The sequence below is a fragment of the Tachyglossus aculeatus genome, chromosome 19 (genome assembly GCF_015852505.1).
Source record: "Tachyglossus aculeatus isolate mTacAcu1 chromosome 19, mTacAcu1.pri, whole genome shotgun sequence".
In the NCBI taxonomy this organism is placed as follows: Eukaryota; Metazoa; Chordata; class Mammalia; order Monotremata; family Tachyglossidae; genus Tachyglossus; species Tachyglossus aculeatus.
Window position 1 is genome coordinate 17,665,928 of NC_052084.1, and position 16,563 is coordinate 17,682,490.

Below are 16,563 nucleotides of genomic sequence, written 5' to 3' on the forward strand. Positions count from 1 at the left end.
CATTTTACCTCCTTCCCTTCCCCACAGCACCTGTATATATGTTTGTACATATTTATTACTGTGTTTATTTTACTTGTACATATCTATTCTATTTATTTTATTTTGTTAGTATGTTTGGTTTTGTTCTCTGTCTCCCCTTTTAGACTGTGAGCCCACTGTTGGGTAGGGACTGTCTCTATATGTTGCCAACTTGGACTTCCCAAGTGCTCAGTACAGTGCTTTGCATACAGTAAGCGCTCAATAAATACAATTGATTGATTGATTCTCTGAGCCTCAGTTACCTCATCTGTAAAATGGGAATTAAAACTATTCATTCATTCATTCAATCATATTTATTGAGCACTTACTGTATGCAGAGCACTGGACTAAGCGCTTGGGAAGTACAAGTTGGCAACATAGAGAGACAGTCCCTATCCAACAACCGGCTCACAGTCTAGAAGGGGGAGACAGACAACAAAACAAAACATGTGGACACGTGTCAAGGCATCAGAATAAATAGAAATAAAGCTAGATGCACGTCGTTAACAAAATCAATGGAATAGTAAATATGTGAGCCCTGGCATGTCACTGATGATAAGTCCTTTGGAGAACTGGGGTGACTGTTTCGCTTCCTGGAGGAGGCTTTGGAAGCTTTTGAAGAAAGAGAAGTGGCATGGCTCAGTGGGAAGAGCACGGCCTTTGGAGTCAGAGGTCATGGGTTCGAATCCCGCTCCGCCACATGTCTGCTGTGTGACCTTGGGCAAATCACTTCACTTCTCTGAGCCTCAGTGACCTCATCTGCAAAATGGGGATGAAGACTGGGAGCCCCACGTGGGACAACCTGATCGCCTGGTATCCCCCCAGCGCTTAGAACAGTGCTTCGCACGTAGTAAGCGCTCAATAAATACGATTGAATGAATGAAAAGGAGAGGGTGCTCAGAGGAGCAGGAAAACCTCTGTGAGCATTTCCCTTTTCCAGAATTCTCTAGCGAGGGTGTGAATCAGCCCCCGATCCCTTGGGAGCAAAGGACAAGTGGGAGCCGGGAGAGCCTTGGTCCACTTGCTCATCCGTTAGAGCTTAGAGCTCAAAACTCTGGGTATTCTGCCCCCTGCTCCACATCATCATCAATCGTATTTATTGAGCGCTTACTATGTGCAGAGCACTGTACTAAGCGCTTGGGAAGTACAAATTGGCAACATATAGAGACAGTCCCTACCCAACATTGGGCTCACAGTCTAAAGACTCCTGGGAGGAGGGAGACATATGAGACGCCCCTGCCCAACTCCCCCAACCTGACTCGTCTTCTCCTTCTCTGTCCCCAGGAGTCACAGTTTGTAACAGAACATTTGACGACTACGCCTGTTGGCCCGATGGCATCCCGGGGACCTTTGTCAACGTTACCTGCCCCTGGTATCTGCCTTGGGCCAGCAAGGGTAAGAAAACGGCTCCCCGGATCGCCGTCTCCCTGGGCCTCCGTCAATAAATACGATTGATTGATTGATTGACTCTCTGAGCCTCCGTTACCTCATCTGTAAAATGGGAATGAAGACCATTCATTCATTCAATCGTATTTATTGAGCACTTACCATATGCAGAGCACTGTACTAAGCGCTTGGGAAGTACAAGTCGGCAACATGGAGAGACGGTCCCTATCCAACAACCGGCTCCCAGTCGGTCCTTGTCTCCGTATGGATTTTCCTTCTCTGCTAGGTTTGGTTCCCGGGGGGGCGTTCCGAGCTGCCCACCCCATCCCTCTTCCCCTGGAACTGGGCTTCTGCTTTCACGGCCCCGCCCGGAGGCTTGGGACTTTCTCCTGGAATGGCCGGACTTCCCGGATTTCAAACCTGTGCTCCTCCCAGGCCCGATGGCTCGCTCGTTGCCTTCAAGAGGGCAGGGGATTCATCCACAGGTTAAAGAGAGGAATCGAGGAGTCTTTTAGACTGTGAGCCCACTGTTGGGTAGGGGCTGTCTCTACATGTTGCCAGCTTGTACTTCCCAAGTGCTTAGTACAGTGCTCTGCACACAGTAAGCGCTCAATAAATACGATTGATGACGAGGATGATGCGGGGCTAATTGTCAGTTGCCCATGAGGGGACTCCTAATGGGTCATTTCTGGCCTGACGGCCTCCTCCCCTCCCTGAGGTCACATCCCTGGCCACCCTGGCAGCTGCGGCTTCTTCCGATTCCATTTGCTCGCCTCAGGACGGAATGGGCGACCTTCCCCTGTGGGGCATGGAAGAGTGACTGGAAACTTAATGGTCTTCCTGCCTTTGGCTCCAGCTAATGTACAGAGTGAGGGGCGACTTGGGGTTCATCATGGAACTAGGACTCTCAGCAACAGCAGCTCTGCCCTCTGGGGCAGAGGGATCAGGGGTTTTTTTTGTCTTCCTTTAATAGTCTTTGTTAAGCACTTACTACGTGCCAGGTACTGTACTAAGCAATAAGATAGATACAAGCAAATCAGGTTGGATACAGTCTGTGTCTCCCATGGGGCTCAGAGTCTTCATCCCCATTTTACACTTGCACAGAAAAGTGAAGTGACTTTCCCTGAGAAGCAGTGTGGCCTATATAGAGCATGAGACCAAAGGACCTGGGTTCTAATCCCGGCCCCGCCGCTTGTCTGCTGTGTGACCTTGGGCAAAGTCACTTCACTTCTCTGGGCCTCAGTTACCTCATTTGTAAAACGGGGATTAAGACGGTGGACCCTGCGTAGGGCAGGGACTGTGTCCAACCTGATTAGCTTGTATCTACCCCGGAGTTTAGTAAAGTACCTGGCAAATAGTAAACGCTTAACAAATACCATTTAAAAAAAGTGAGGAGCAGGTGAGTGCAGGACAAACTGGAGTCCAAATTACTTCTGACCGCATCACCATCCTCTTCGATCCCTGGCTTGCAACCTGGAGTCTCCTTAAGCTTGATTCTTCCTCAGCAAAATGTCCCCGATCGTCCTCTTCCTCCCCTTCCCTAGAATCGCAATAAGAGCACAAACCCTGCTTTCTCTGCCTCCAACCTTTCCCCTTTCCAGTCTGTCCTGCACTCAGCTACTCATCATTCCCCATCAAAAAGCCTCCCACCCCCTTGTCCTCTCCCATCACCTCGCATATAAAACAAATTATTTTCAGCAAGGCTGTCAAGGTCCTAATTCCATTGGCTCCCTCTTGGCTAGCTTCTCTCTGCTCTGGCTAACCTGGCTAGCACACATCTCCAAACTCCAACCCTCCTGCTAATCCCAAACTCAAATCCCCCCCTCCTTCCTAAAATAGTTAACTCATTCATTCATTCTTGCGGTTGTATTTATTGAGCGCTTACTGTGTGCAGAGCACTGTACTAAGCGCTTGGGAAGTACAAGGGGGTAACATCTAGAGACGGTCCCTACCCAATAACGGGCTCACAGTCTAGAAGGGGGTGACAGACAACAAAACAAAACCTCTTCCCTCCCTCCTCACCAGCCTTTCCCATCCCCATTTCCCACCCTCATCGCCGCCCCAGCAAGGAGTGATTCACCGGACATGCAGTAATTTGCGGCATTAAATGCCGGCCTGGTAATTCATCCTAAAGGACAATGACATGACTAATCTCGGCCCATTTCTGACGTCCAGCTGGAGTAACACACAGAGACCATTTTTTTTTCCAAGAGAGAAAGCGTTTAATTTTGTTTTTATTTCCAACATAAGCGATCTAGCTAATGAAATATTCCCATGGCTCCTGGCATGCGAGATCGTATTTTGTTTTCTGTGGGAGGAGGAGGTTAGTCAGCCCCCGGGACTGCACTTGATTTACTAGCTCATCCCCAACCAAGATAAACGAGGCTATTAACACCAGTGCTCTTCACTGGCCTCTCCCTCTGGCCTCTGATTAGTGTCCAGGGACTACGGGAATGGACAGGAATGGCTGGGAAGCAGTCCGGCTTTTAATATTTAATGCTAATAAAGGATAATTGACAGAGAATTCAAGCACACAGGTCTCATTTAGCTCCAGCTCCAGAGATGGTCTTGGGCTCCACGTCTGATGTACCAACTGAACCATATCCACCTTCCCACTGCCCTGTCCTGCAGTAATAATAATAATAATAATAATGGCATTTATTAAGCACTTACTCTGTGCAAAGCACTGTTCTAAGCGCTGGGGAAGTTACAAGGTGATCAGATTGTCCCACGGGGGGCTCACAGTCTTAATCCCCATTTTACAGATGAGGTCACTGAGGCACAGAGAAGTTAAGTGACTTGCCCAAGGTCACTGCTTCTCGGGTTTCCAAGGAAGGATAATCCATCACCTCCTCCTGGCATTTGTTCTGTGGGTTCCCTTTTACCACCCCTCTCAGAAAGTTCTTTCGACTTCAGACCTAGCTCCCTTCTGCCTTGCCTTCATTGGAGAGGGGACTTGTCATGACTTCACTCCAGGGTGTGAGATTCAATCCCAAGCAAATAAAAATTCCCCACTCCAGAATTCCTCTGCCCGGCAAAATTATTTCTCTATTGACCTCCATGCCTATTGCCCTCGCCAGTTATTCCAGATATGATCATCAATCGTATTTATTGAGCGCTTACTGTGTGCAGAGCACTGTACTAAGTGCTTATAGCGCTCCAGATATTAAACTCCCTCCTCAAACCCCTGTCCCCCACGTCCCCCATCCCTTTGCCCTAAATGACCTGGCCACCTACTTAATTGAGAAAATTGACACTGTCAGGTGTGAACTCCCTAAAATCTCCCCTGCCCCTCCCCAATCTCTCCCTATTCCTGCCCCTTCTTCAACTCTTCCACCTCTCCCAGCAGTATCTCTAGAGGAGATAATAATAATAATGATATGCGCTTACTCTGTTCCAGGCACTGCACTAAGCAATCAATCAATCAATCGTATTTATTGAGCACTTACTGTGTGCAGAGCACTGTACTAAGCGCTTGGGAAGTCCAAGCTGGCAACATTTAGAGACAGTCCCTACCCAACAGTGGGCTCACAGTCTAGAAGGGGGAGACAGAGAACAAAACCAAACATACTAACAAAATAAAATAAATTTGTACAAGTAAAATAACTGGGGTGGATACAAGCAAGTCGGGTTGGACACAGTCCGTGTCCCGCATAAGGTTCACAGTCTTATTCCCCATTTGACAGATGAGGGAACTGAGGACCAGAGAAGTGAAGTGACTTGCCTAAGGTAACACAGCGGACAAGTGGTGGAGCTGGGATTAAAACCGATGACCTTCTGGCTCCCGGGCCTGTGCTCTATCCACTATGCCATGATCTCCTCCCTCCTCAAAATCCACCCCTGAGCCCCAGCCTCCTCCTGCTCCCCAGCTCTCCAGCCCCAGAGGAGTCAGAAAAGTCCCCCTAAAGAGGCAAGACTTTTCTGACCCACCAGCCCCAATCAATCAATCGTATTTATTGAGCGCTTACTGTGTGCAGAGCACTGTACTAAGCGCTTGGGAAGTACAAGTCGGCAACACAGCTCGGGGAGATCAGCTGCCAGAAGAGTTCACGCACACTGCATCCCCGGCCCCTCCTGGGGGAGATTGGTCAGAGAGAGAGGGGCTGGGATGGCTGCTCACTCAATGAGGGACTCAGTAATAATAATAATAATCAATCAATATCAATCGTATTTATTGAGCGCTTACTGTGTGCAGAGCACTGGACTAAGCACTTGGGAAGTCCAAGTTGGCAACATATAGAGACAGTCCCTACCCAACAGTGAGCTCACAGTCTGAAAGGGGGAGACAGAGAACAAAACCAAACATACTAACAAAATAAAATAAATAGAATAGATATGTACAAGTACAATACATAAATAGAGTAATAAATATGTACAAACATATATACAGGTGCTGTGGGGAAGGGAAGGAGGTAAGATGGGGAAGGAGGTAAGATGGGGAGAAGGAGGTAAGATGGGGTAAGGAGGTAAAATGGGGAGAAGGAGGTAAGACGGGGAGGTAACAGTAATGATGGCATTTATTAAGTGCTTACTATGTGCAAAGCACTATTCTAAGGGCTGGGGAGGTTACAAGGTGATCAGGTTGTCCCACAGGGGGCTCACAGCCTTCCTCCCCATTTTACAGATGAGGTAACTGAGGCACAGAGAAGTGAAGTGACTTGCCCAAAGTCACACAGCTGACAAGTGGCCGAGCCGGCATTCGAACCCATGACCTCTGACTCCAAAGCCCGGGCTCTTTCCACTGAGCCACGCCGCTTCTCTAGTAGTAACAATAATAATGATGACATTTGTTCAGCACTTACTACGTGCAAAGCACCGTTCTAAGCGCTGGGGAGGATACAGAGTGATCAGATTGTCCCACGGGGGCTCGCAGTCTTCATCCCCATTTTACAGATGAGGTAACTGAGGCACCGGGAAGTGACTTATGTTGCCAATTTATACTTCCCAAGCGCTTAGTACAGTGCTCTGCACACAGTAAGTGCTCAATAAATACGATTGATGATGATGATGATGATGATGACCTGCTCAAAGTCACACAGCTGACAATTGGTAGCAAGCACTCAATAAATACCACTGACCGACTGTTTCCTCGGGAAACACTGTGGGAGCATCGGAGTCGCCCCTGGCCGTTGGGGATGGGATCAGTCAATCAATCAATCAATCGTATTTATTGAGCGCTTACTGTGTGCAGAGCACTGTACCAAGCGCTTGGGAAGTACAAGTTGGCAACATCTAGAGACAGTCCCTACCCAACAGTGGGCTCACAGGGATGGGGGTGTTGGTGGCGGGGGGCTTTGTGGCTCAACCCCTGGGTGGCCTGGGAAGGGCCTGGTGGGGTTTTGGGGGGCTGGGAGGCTGGGGATCAGCTCTTGGAGGTGGTGTTTGGTTCACTCCCTCCCCTCCGGGTCTCTCCGGGTGGCCGCCTCACCGCTCTGGTCTCCCAGTCCCCCACGGACAGGCTTACCGCTTCTGCACCACCGAGGGCACGTGGCTGCGGGAGAAGAACGCCAGCCTGACCTGGAGAAACCTGACCGAGTGTGAGGACACCGAAAGGGGACAACTGGTGAGGGCCAGGGGAGGCCAGGGGCTAAGGTAGGGGCTGACCGTCAGCGGGGAGGCGGGGGCTCGGGGACAGAGAGAGAAGGCAGAGGCGGCCTAGCCGGACAGGGGTGCGGATAGAGTGAAACGGGGGCTCCTGATTTGGGAACGTCCCGTCCATCCCCCTGCCTCTGGTCAGGTCCACATCGACATCAACCTGGACGGAGGAGAACCTCTCCCCCCCCTAAAATCTGGCCGCGCTGAGTGATGGCATCAACGGGGAGGGTCAGAAGGGTCGTAGAAATTGGGGTTGGGGGTGGGCCGCGCTGTCCTGGGGCTTCAAGCAGGAGGCCCAGAAAGCCTTTGGGGAGCAAACCCCCTCTCCGGGGCTACGGGGCCGGGACCGTGTCCACTGAGGCCGACGCCGGGCCTCAGTTTGACTTCCAGAGCATGCGTGTGTGGGTGTGTGTAACGTGTCTGGGAGAGGTTTCTGAGCCCAGTTTGGGCCGGTTGCAGGCTCCGCAGGCCCCTTACGTGCTCACGGTGAAATTCTCCGTGTGAAATTCTGGGAAGTTCTTGGCCAACCTGTTGGCGAGGGGGAAGGGATGGGCTTCAGTCTGCAGCAGGAGAGGCTTAGCGTATTCATTCGTTCATTCGATCGTATTTATTGAGCGCTTACCGTGTGCAGAGCACTGGACTAGGCGCTTGGGAAGTACAAGTTGGCAACATATAGAGACAGTCCCTACCCAACAGTGGGCTCACAGTCTAAAAGGGGGAGACAGAGAACAAAACCAAACGTACTAACAAAATAAAATCAATCAATCAATCAATCGTATTTATTGAGCGCTTACTGTGTGCAGAGCACTGTACTAAGCGCTTGGGAAGTCCAAGTTGGCAACATATAGAGACGGTCCCTACCCAACAGTGGGCTCGCAGTCTAAAAGGGGGAGACAGAGAACAAAACCAAACATACTAACAAAATAAAATAAATAGAATAGATATGTACAAGTAAAATAAATAAAGAAATAAATAGAGTAATAAATATGTACAAACATATATACAGGTGCTGTGGGGAAGGGAAAGAGGTAAGATGGGGGGATGGAGAGGGGGATTAAGCGCTTACTATGTGCAAAGCACTGTTCTAAGCGCTGGGGAGGTTACAAGGTGATCAGGTTGTCCCACGATGGGCTCACAGTCTTAATCCCCATTTTACAGATGAGGTAACTGAGGCCCAGAGAAGTGAAGTGACTTGCCCAGAGTCACACAGCTGACAGTTGGCGGAGCCGGGATTTGAACCCACGACCCCTGACTCCAAAGCCCGGGCTCTTTCCACTGAGCCACGCTGCTTCAGAAATGGTCCCTACCCAACGACGGGCTCACGGTCTAGAAGGGGGAGACAGACAACAAAACAAAACATGCGGACGGGTGTCAAGTCATCAGAATAAATACAAGTAAAACTAGATGCACATCATTAACAAAATAAATAGAACAGTAAATATGTACAAGTAAAATAAATAGAGTAATAAATCCATACAAACATATATACAGGTGCTGTGGGGAGGGAGAGGAGGTAGGGTGGGGGGGTGGGGAGGAGGAGAGGAAAGAGGGGACTCATTGTGGGAAGGCCTCCTGGAGGAGGTGAGCTCTCAGTAGGGCTTTGAAGGGAGGAAGAGAGCTAGCTTGGTGGATAATCATCATCATCATCATCATCAATCGTATTTATTGAGCGCTTACTATGTGCAGAGCACTGTACTAAGCGCTTGGGAAGTACAAATTGGCAACATATAGAGACAGTCCCTACCCAACAGTGGGCTCACAGTCTAAAAGGGGGAGACAGAGAACAAAACCAAACATACTAACAAAATAAAATAAATAGGATAGATATGTACAAGTAAAATAAATAATTAAATAAATAGAGTAATAAATATGTACAAACATACATATATACATATAATAATAATAATGATGGCATTTATTAAGCGCTTACTATGTGCAAAGCACTGTTCTGAGCGCTGAGCACTGTTCTAAGGCGGATGTGTGGAGGGAGGGCATTCCGGGCCAGTGAGCCCACTGTTGGGTCAGGACTGTCTCTATATGTTGCCAACCTTCCCAAGCGCTTAGTACAGTGCTCTGCACACAGTAAGCGCTCAATAAATACGATTGATTGATTGATTGAGTTAGGATTCATAATAATGGCATTTATTAAGCACTTACTATGTGCAAAGCACTCTTCTAAGCGCTGGGGAGGTTACAAGGTGATGAGGTTGTCCCACAGGGGGCTCACAGTCTTCATCCCCATTTTCCAGATGAGGGAACTGAGGCCCAGAGAAGTGAAGTGACTTGCCCGAAGTCACACAGCTGACAAGTGGCCGAGCCAGCATTCGAACCCATGGCCTAACCCATGAGGTTAGCGGGAGAGGAGCGGAGGGTGCGGGCTTAGCATAGGCCCTAAGGGGGACAACTTGCCAGCAGTGGGAGGCGTGAAGTCCCTCAAGGAGCGGGGCTTGGGGAGGAATTGGGGCAGGGGCTGCCATCCTAAAGGTAGGGGACTGGATTAGATGTCTCTGGCCCCTTCCAGGACAGACCACCGGACCTCCACAATGCCAGGGGCTGCCCATTGACCCTGTCTGGCCTGAGGGGGTGGACTTTAATAATAATAATAACATTTATGGCATTTGTTAAGCGCTCTCTATATTGTCAGGCACTGTACTAAGTGCTGGGGTGGAGGCAGGCCAATCAGGTTGGACACAGTCCCTGTCCTATGTGGGGCTCACAGTCTCAATCCCCATTTTACAGAGGAGGTGATTGAGGCACAGAGAAGTAAAGTGACTTGCCCGAGGTCACGCAGCAGACTGTCTCCCCCTTTTAGACTGTGAGCCCACTGTTGGGTAGGGACTGTCTCTATATGTTGCCAGCTTGGACTTCCCAAGCGCTTAGTACAGTGCTCTGCACACAGTAAGCGCTCAATAAATACGATTGATTGATTGAGGTCCCTGTATATAAGTTTGTACATATTTATTACTCCATTTATTTATTTATTTTACTTGTATATATCTATTCTATTTATTTTATTTTGTTAATACGCTCGGTTTTGTTCTCTGTCTCCCCCTTCTAGTCTGTGAGCCCACTGTTGGGTAGGGACCGTCTCTATCTGTTGCCAGCTTGGACTTCCCAAGCGCTTAGTACAGTGCTCTGCACACAGTAAGCGCTCAATAAATGTGATTGATTGATTGAGGTCCCTGTATATAAGTTTGTACATATTTATTACTCCATTTATTTATTTATTTTACTTGTATATATCTATTCTATTTATTTTATTTGGTTAATACGCTCGGTTTTGTTCTCTGTCTCCCCCTTCTAGTCTGTGAGCCCACTGTTGGGTAGGGACCGTCTCTATCTGTTGCCAACTTGTACTTCCCAAGCGCTTAGTACAGTGCTCTGCACACAGTAAGCGCTCAATAAATACGATTGATTGATTGATTGAGTTAGGATTCATAATAATGGCGTTTATTAAGCACTTACTATGTGCAAAGCACTCTTCTAAGCGCTTGGAAGGTTACAAGGTGATGAGGTTGTCCCACAGGGGGCTCACAGTCTTCATCCCCGTTTTACAGATGAGGGAACTGAGGCCCAGAGAAGTGAAGTGACTTGCCCAAAGTCACACAGCTGACAAGTGGCCGAGCCGGGATTTGAACCCATGGCCCGAGTGCTATCCATTGGTGAATGTGAGTGGGTGAGGGTGTCTGCGGCCCCAGACCCCATGGGAGGGAGGCTCCCGGAGGGTGCAACAAACCAGTCCTCTCTGCCATCTCTCAGGAGAAGCGGCGTGGTCTGGTGGACAGAGCACGGACGGGCCTGGGAATCAGAGGACCTGGATTCTAATCCTGCCTCTGCCACGTGTCTGCCGGGTGATCTTGGGCAAGTTACTTTACTTCTCTGGCCCTCAGAAGGATGTGGATTCTAATCCTGCCTCTGCCACGTGTCTGCCGGGTGATCTTGGGCAAGTTACTGTACTTCTCTGGCCCTCAGAAGGATGTGGATTCTAATCCTGACTCCGCCACGTGTCTGCCGGGTGATATTGGGCAAGTTAATTTACTTCTCTGGCCCTCAGAAGGACGTGGATTCTAATCCTGACTCTGCCATGTGTCTGCCGGGTGATATTGGGCAAGTTACTTTACTTCTCTAGCCCTCAGAAGGACCTGGATTCTAATCCTGCCTCTGCCACGTGTCTGCCGGGTGATCTTGGGCAAGTTACTTTACTTCTCTGGCCCTCAGAAGGATGTGGATTCTAATCCTGCCTCTGCCACGTGTCTGCCGGGTGATCTTGGGCAAGTTACTGTACTTCTCTGGCCCTCAGAAGGATGTGGATTCTAATCCTGACTCCGCCACGTGTCTGCCGGGTGATATTGGGCAAGTTAATTTACTTCTCTGGCCCTCAGAAGGATGTGGATTCTAATCCTGACTCTGCCACGTGTCTGCCGGGTGATATTGGGCAAGTTACTTTACTTCTCTAGCCCTCAGAAGGACCTGGATTCTAATCCTGCCTCTGCCACGTGTCTGCCGGGTGATCTTGGGCAAGTTACTTTACTTCTCTGGCCCTCAGAAGGACGTGGATTCTAATCCTGCCTCTGCCACGTGTCTGCCGGGTGATCTTGGGCAAGTTACTGTACTTCTCTGGCCCTCAGAAGGACCTGGATTCTAATCCTGACTCTGCCACGTGTCTGCTGGGTGATCTTGGGCAAGTTACTTTACTTCTCTGGCCCTCAGTTGCCTCATTTGTGAAATGGGGATTAAGGCTGTGGGCCCCATGGGAGACAGGGACTGTGCCTAATCCAATTACCTTGTATCTACCCCAGCGCTCAATACAGTGGCTGGCACATAATAAGCACATAACAGATATCGCTATTAATATTACTATTAATAATAATAATGACATTTATTAAGCGCTTACTATGTGCAAAGCACTGTTCTAAGCACTGGGGAGGTTACAAAGTGATCAGGTTGTCCCACAAGGGGCTCACACTTTTAATCCCCATTTTACAGGTGAGGTAACTGAGGCACAGAGAAGTTAAGACTTGCCCAAAGTCACACAGCTGACAGTTGGCGGAGCCGGGATTTGAACCCATGACCTCTGACTCCAAAGCTTGTGCTCTTTCCACTGAGCCACGCTGCTTCTCCAGAGATTATTATCATCGCTGCCTCCGAGCCTCCCTCAAGGCTTGCGTTGGTGTCATGGGCTGACCAGGACACCTCCAAGCTCAGGCTCCTGTGCATGAGAAGCAGTTTAGCCTAGTGGATAGAACAAGGGGCCTGGGTTCTAATCCCACTCTGCCACTTAACTGCTGTGTGACTTCGGGGAAGTCACTTCACTTCTCTGGGCCTCAGTTACCTCATCTGGAAAATGGGGATTAAGACTGTGAGCCCCACATGGGACAGGGACCGTATCATCATCATCATCATCATCATCATCATCAATCGTATTTATTGAGCGCTTACTATGTGCAGAGCACTGTACTAAGCGCTTGGGAAGTACAAATTGGCAACATCTAGAGACAGTCCCTACCCAACAGTGGGCTCACAGTCTAAAAGGGGGAGACAGAGAACAAAACCAAACCTACTGACCGTATCCTACCTGATTTGCTTGTCTCCACCCCAGCACTTAGTACTGTGCCTGGCGCTTAGTACAGTGCCTGGCACACAGTAAGCGCTTTTAACGAATCTCTCAGTTATTACTATTATTATCCCTCTGTCTCCCCCAGTGCCTGTCTATGGAGGCCCAGAGAGCCACACTAACACCGGGGATAATTCTGAAGTGTGGAGCTGAAGGGCGGGGCCTTTGAGAGGAGGTTGGATTTTTCCCTCTTCCTGGATCCTAGTGGGTCGCACCTCGTCCAAGAGCGGACCCTTTCCCATTTTCCGTGGCTGGAGCGCGGTCTCCCCGAGCCATCTCTCCCTCCGAGGTCATCTCCCCCACCACGGTGCTTGCGGGCAGGATGACCAGAAACGTGACACTGTTTCCCCTCTGGACCAGGGCCTCTGACTGGAGGGCATGGATGAGTGCCAGGAAGGTGACCAGGAGCTCCTGGTTCTCTTAGTGCTTTGCCAACGCTCTACGGGAGGGGAGGTCAAAAACTCCTCACCCTGGGCTTCAAGGCTGTCCATCCCCTCGCCCCCTCCTACCTCCCCTCCCTTCTCTCCTTCTCCAGCCCAGCCCGCACCCTCCGCTCCTCCACCGCTAATCTCCTCACTGTACCTCGTTCTCGCCTGTCCCGCCATCGACCCCCGGCCCACGTCATCCCCCTGGTCTGCAATGCCCTCCCTCCGCACATCCGCCAAGCTCGCTCTCTTCCTCCCTTCAAGGCCCTACTGAGAGCTCACCTCCTCCAGGAGGCCTTCCCAGACTGAGCCCCCTCCTTCCTCTCCCCTTCCTCCTCCTCCCCCTCCCCACAGCCCCTGTATATATGTATATATGTTTGTACGTATTTATTACTCTATTTGTACATATTTATTCTATTTATTTTATTTTGTTAATATGCTTTGGTTTTTTCTCTGTCTCCCCCTTCTAGACTGTGAGCCCACTGTTGGGTAGGGACTGTCTCTATATGCTGCCAACTTGTACTTCCCAAGCACTTAGTACAGTAAGCGCTCAATAAATACGATTGAATGAATGGATGAATGAATGAAAGTCAGTCCCAGGCGACAGAGGGGTACAGGCGGGTGGGGGAATGGAGGATGGAGAAGCTGGGAAATGAGATGACCAGAGATTTATGGAGCTGGCAGGCTGTTGGCAGCGCTTCACCCTGACAACAGAAAGAGGGGTCCAGGGCTTGGAGGGAGGAGACGGGGGTTGACCAGTTCTCCGTCCCTTCCCTCTGCAGAGTCCCCCCGAGGAGAAGTTTCTGTTTCTCTCCATCATCTACACGGTGGGCTATGCCCTCTCCTTCTCCGCCCTGATCGTAGCCACTGCCATCCTCCTCCAGTTTAGGTGAGTGACGGGGAAGGGGATATCTCGTTTTGTTCTGTGCGTCCTTTACCTAGACCCTGCCCAGCCGGGGACGATGATGAGTTCTATCTGAGGCAGGAGAAGCAGTGTGGCCCTGTGGATAGAGCACGGGACTGAGTCCTAATCACTGCTCTACTGTTTGCCCACTGTGTGCCCTTGGGCAAGTCACTTTCTGTCTCTAAGCCTATTTCCTTGTCCATAATAATAATAATAATAATGGCATTTATTAAGCGCTTACTATGTGCAAAGCACTGTTCTAAGCGCTGGGGGGATACAAGGTGATCAGGTTGTCCCACGGGGGGCTCACAGTCTTAATCCTCATTTTACAGATGAGGTAACTGAGGCCCAGAGAATAATAATAATAATAATAATGATGGCATTTGTTAAGCGCTTACTACATGCAAAGCACTGTTCTAAGCGCTGGGAGGATACAAGGTGATCAGGTTGTCCCACGGGGGGCTCACAGTCTTAATCCTCATTTTGCAGGTGAGGTAACTGAGGCCCAGAGAAAAATAATAATAATAATAATAATAATAATAATGATAATGGCATTTGTTAAGCGCTTACTATGTGCAAAGCACTTCTCTAAGCACTGGGGGGATACAAGGTGATCAGGTTGTCCCACGGGGGGCTCACAGTCTTAATCCCCATTTTACAGATGAGGGAACTGAGGCCCAGAGAAGTGAAGTGACTTGCCCAATGTCACACAGCTGACAATTGGCGGAGCTGGGATTTGAACCCATGACCTCTGACTCCAAAGCCCATGCTCTTTCCACTGAGCCACTCATACAATGGGTTCAATCAATCAATCAATCAGTGATATTTACTGAGCTCCTACTTTTCATTCAATTGTATTTATTGAGCGCTTACTATACTAAGTGCTCGGGCGAGTATAATACAACAGAATTAGCAGACGCATTCCCTGCCTACAACGAGATTACCGTCTAGAGGGGGAGAGAGGCATTAGTATGAATAAAAAATTCATAATATATAATTTAAAACTATGTACATAATTTTAAACTATGTACATATTTAAAACTTATTTAACATATTTAAAACATATTTAAAAATTTAAAACTATGTACATAAGTGCTGTGGGGTTGGGGGTGAGGAAAAGATCAAATGCACAAAGTCACAGGTCAAAGCGCATAGATGAAGCAGACGAAAGAGTGAACTGGGGAAAAGAAGGTTTAATTGAAGAACACCTCTTTGGGGAGGTGTGACCATAATAAAGAACTGTACCCCTTCCTGCCTTAGACTGTGAACCCCATGAGGGACAGAGACTGTCTGGCCTGATTATTTAAGCCCCGGTGCTTAGAACAGTGCTTGGCGCAAAGTAAGCACTTAACAAATACTGTTATTACTATTAGTCGTAGTAGTATTGTAGTACTAAGCGCTTAGTACAGTGCTCTGCACACAGTAAGCGCTCAATAAATACGATTGATTGATTGATATTGTTATTTTGAAAAGCTAGGACAGGCAGGGGTGGGAGGGGAGAATGATGGAGGAGCTGAAGTTGAACCACAAACTTGTCCTCCTGGAAAGTGCAGGTGTCTCCACTTCTCCATCATGTCCACTTCTCCATGGAAACACCTGTATTTTCCAGGAGGACAATTTTGTGGTTCAACTACAGCTCCTCCATCATGACCACGTCCATTAGGACTTCTGTGGACTATAATTCTGAAGCCCAGAGAGAAACTCGTGGGTAAAGAAGTGGGAAATCCAGGACACTGTGAGGGCCAAGTGAACCTGGATTGAGAATGGGAACATAAGGCAGACAGGGTAATGACTTCCATTGCAGAGCTTGATAACACTGAGTAAACAAATAATTAATAAACACCATGATTATTGTGTTTTAATCACTGAGGTGGAAACTAGGTTATGCTATCAGGCAGTCCCGATAGGGTATTTTCTCTCCATGGGGAAACAAGGAATCAGAGAGGTTAAATGACTTGCCAAGGCTCACAGAGCAGGCCAACGGCAGAGCTGGGATTAGATCCCGGGTCTCCTGACTTGCCATCTTGAATTCTATCCACTTGGCCACACTGCCTTCCCAGTGGTGATAATAGCCTGGCCGGAGTAATGAACGCCAACAGCTCTACACCTCCGGAGCCTGGAGGAAGCCAGTCACCATCCACATCTTAATAGCTAGACACCGTCTTCATTGTCCTTACGGGGAAAAAAATACACGTAGCCGCATAATAGAGGAAAATCTCAGTTAGGGCAGGTGTGCACTTTACGCAGTAGGAATGTTTGTTGGTCTGTCCGGGAAAACGCTCGGACGAATCAAACTAATCAACAATCTGTCTGGCCACTCTCCCAGGTGGAAGGGCAGGAGAGAGAACTGACACGAGGTAAGTTTGGGGAGGAATGTTAGAAGCACCAGGGAGAGCCCATTGTTGGGTAGGGCCCGTCTCTATACGTTGCCAACTTGTACTTCCCAAGCGCTTAGTACAGTGCTCTGCACACGGTAAGCGCTCAATAAATATGATTGAATGAGAGATGAGGCATACACAGTCGAAAGCCAGCCCCTTTATTAATCCCCACCACCACCGCAAGCCCCACGGCACATATATCCATATCTGTAATTGATTTACTTCTATTCAAGTCTATCTCCC

General features: G+C 49.0%; 1 protein-coding gene across 1 annotated transcript in view; it reads left to right on the forward strand.

Annotated features, from left to right (window-relative positions):
- Positions 1-16,563, forward strand: part of GLP1R (glucagon like peptide 1 receptor) — an 84,026-nt gene that overhangs the window by 35,932 nt on the left and 31,531 nt on the right. Inside the window, exons 4-6 of the mRNA XM_038760864.1 lie at positions 1,303-1,413; positions 6,849-6,967; positions 13,821-13,927. Coding sequence (XP_038616792.1) covers positions 1,303-1,413; positions 6,849-6,967; positions 13,821-13,927 — 337 coding nt within the window. The remainder of the gene's footprint in view (positions 1-1,302; positions 1,414-6,848; positions 6,968-13,820; positions 13,928-16,563) is intronic.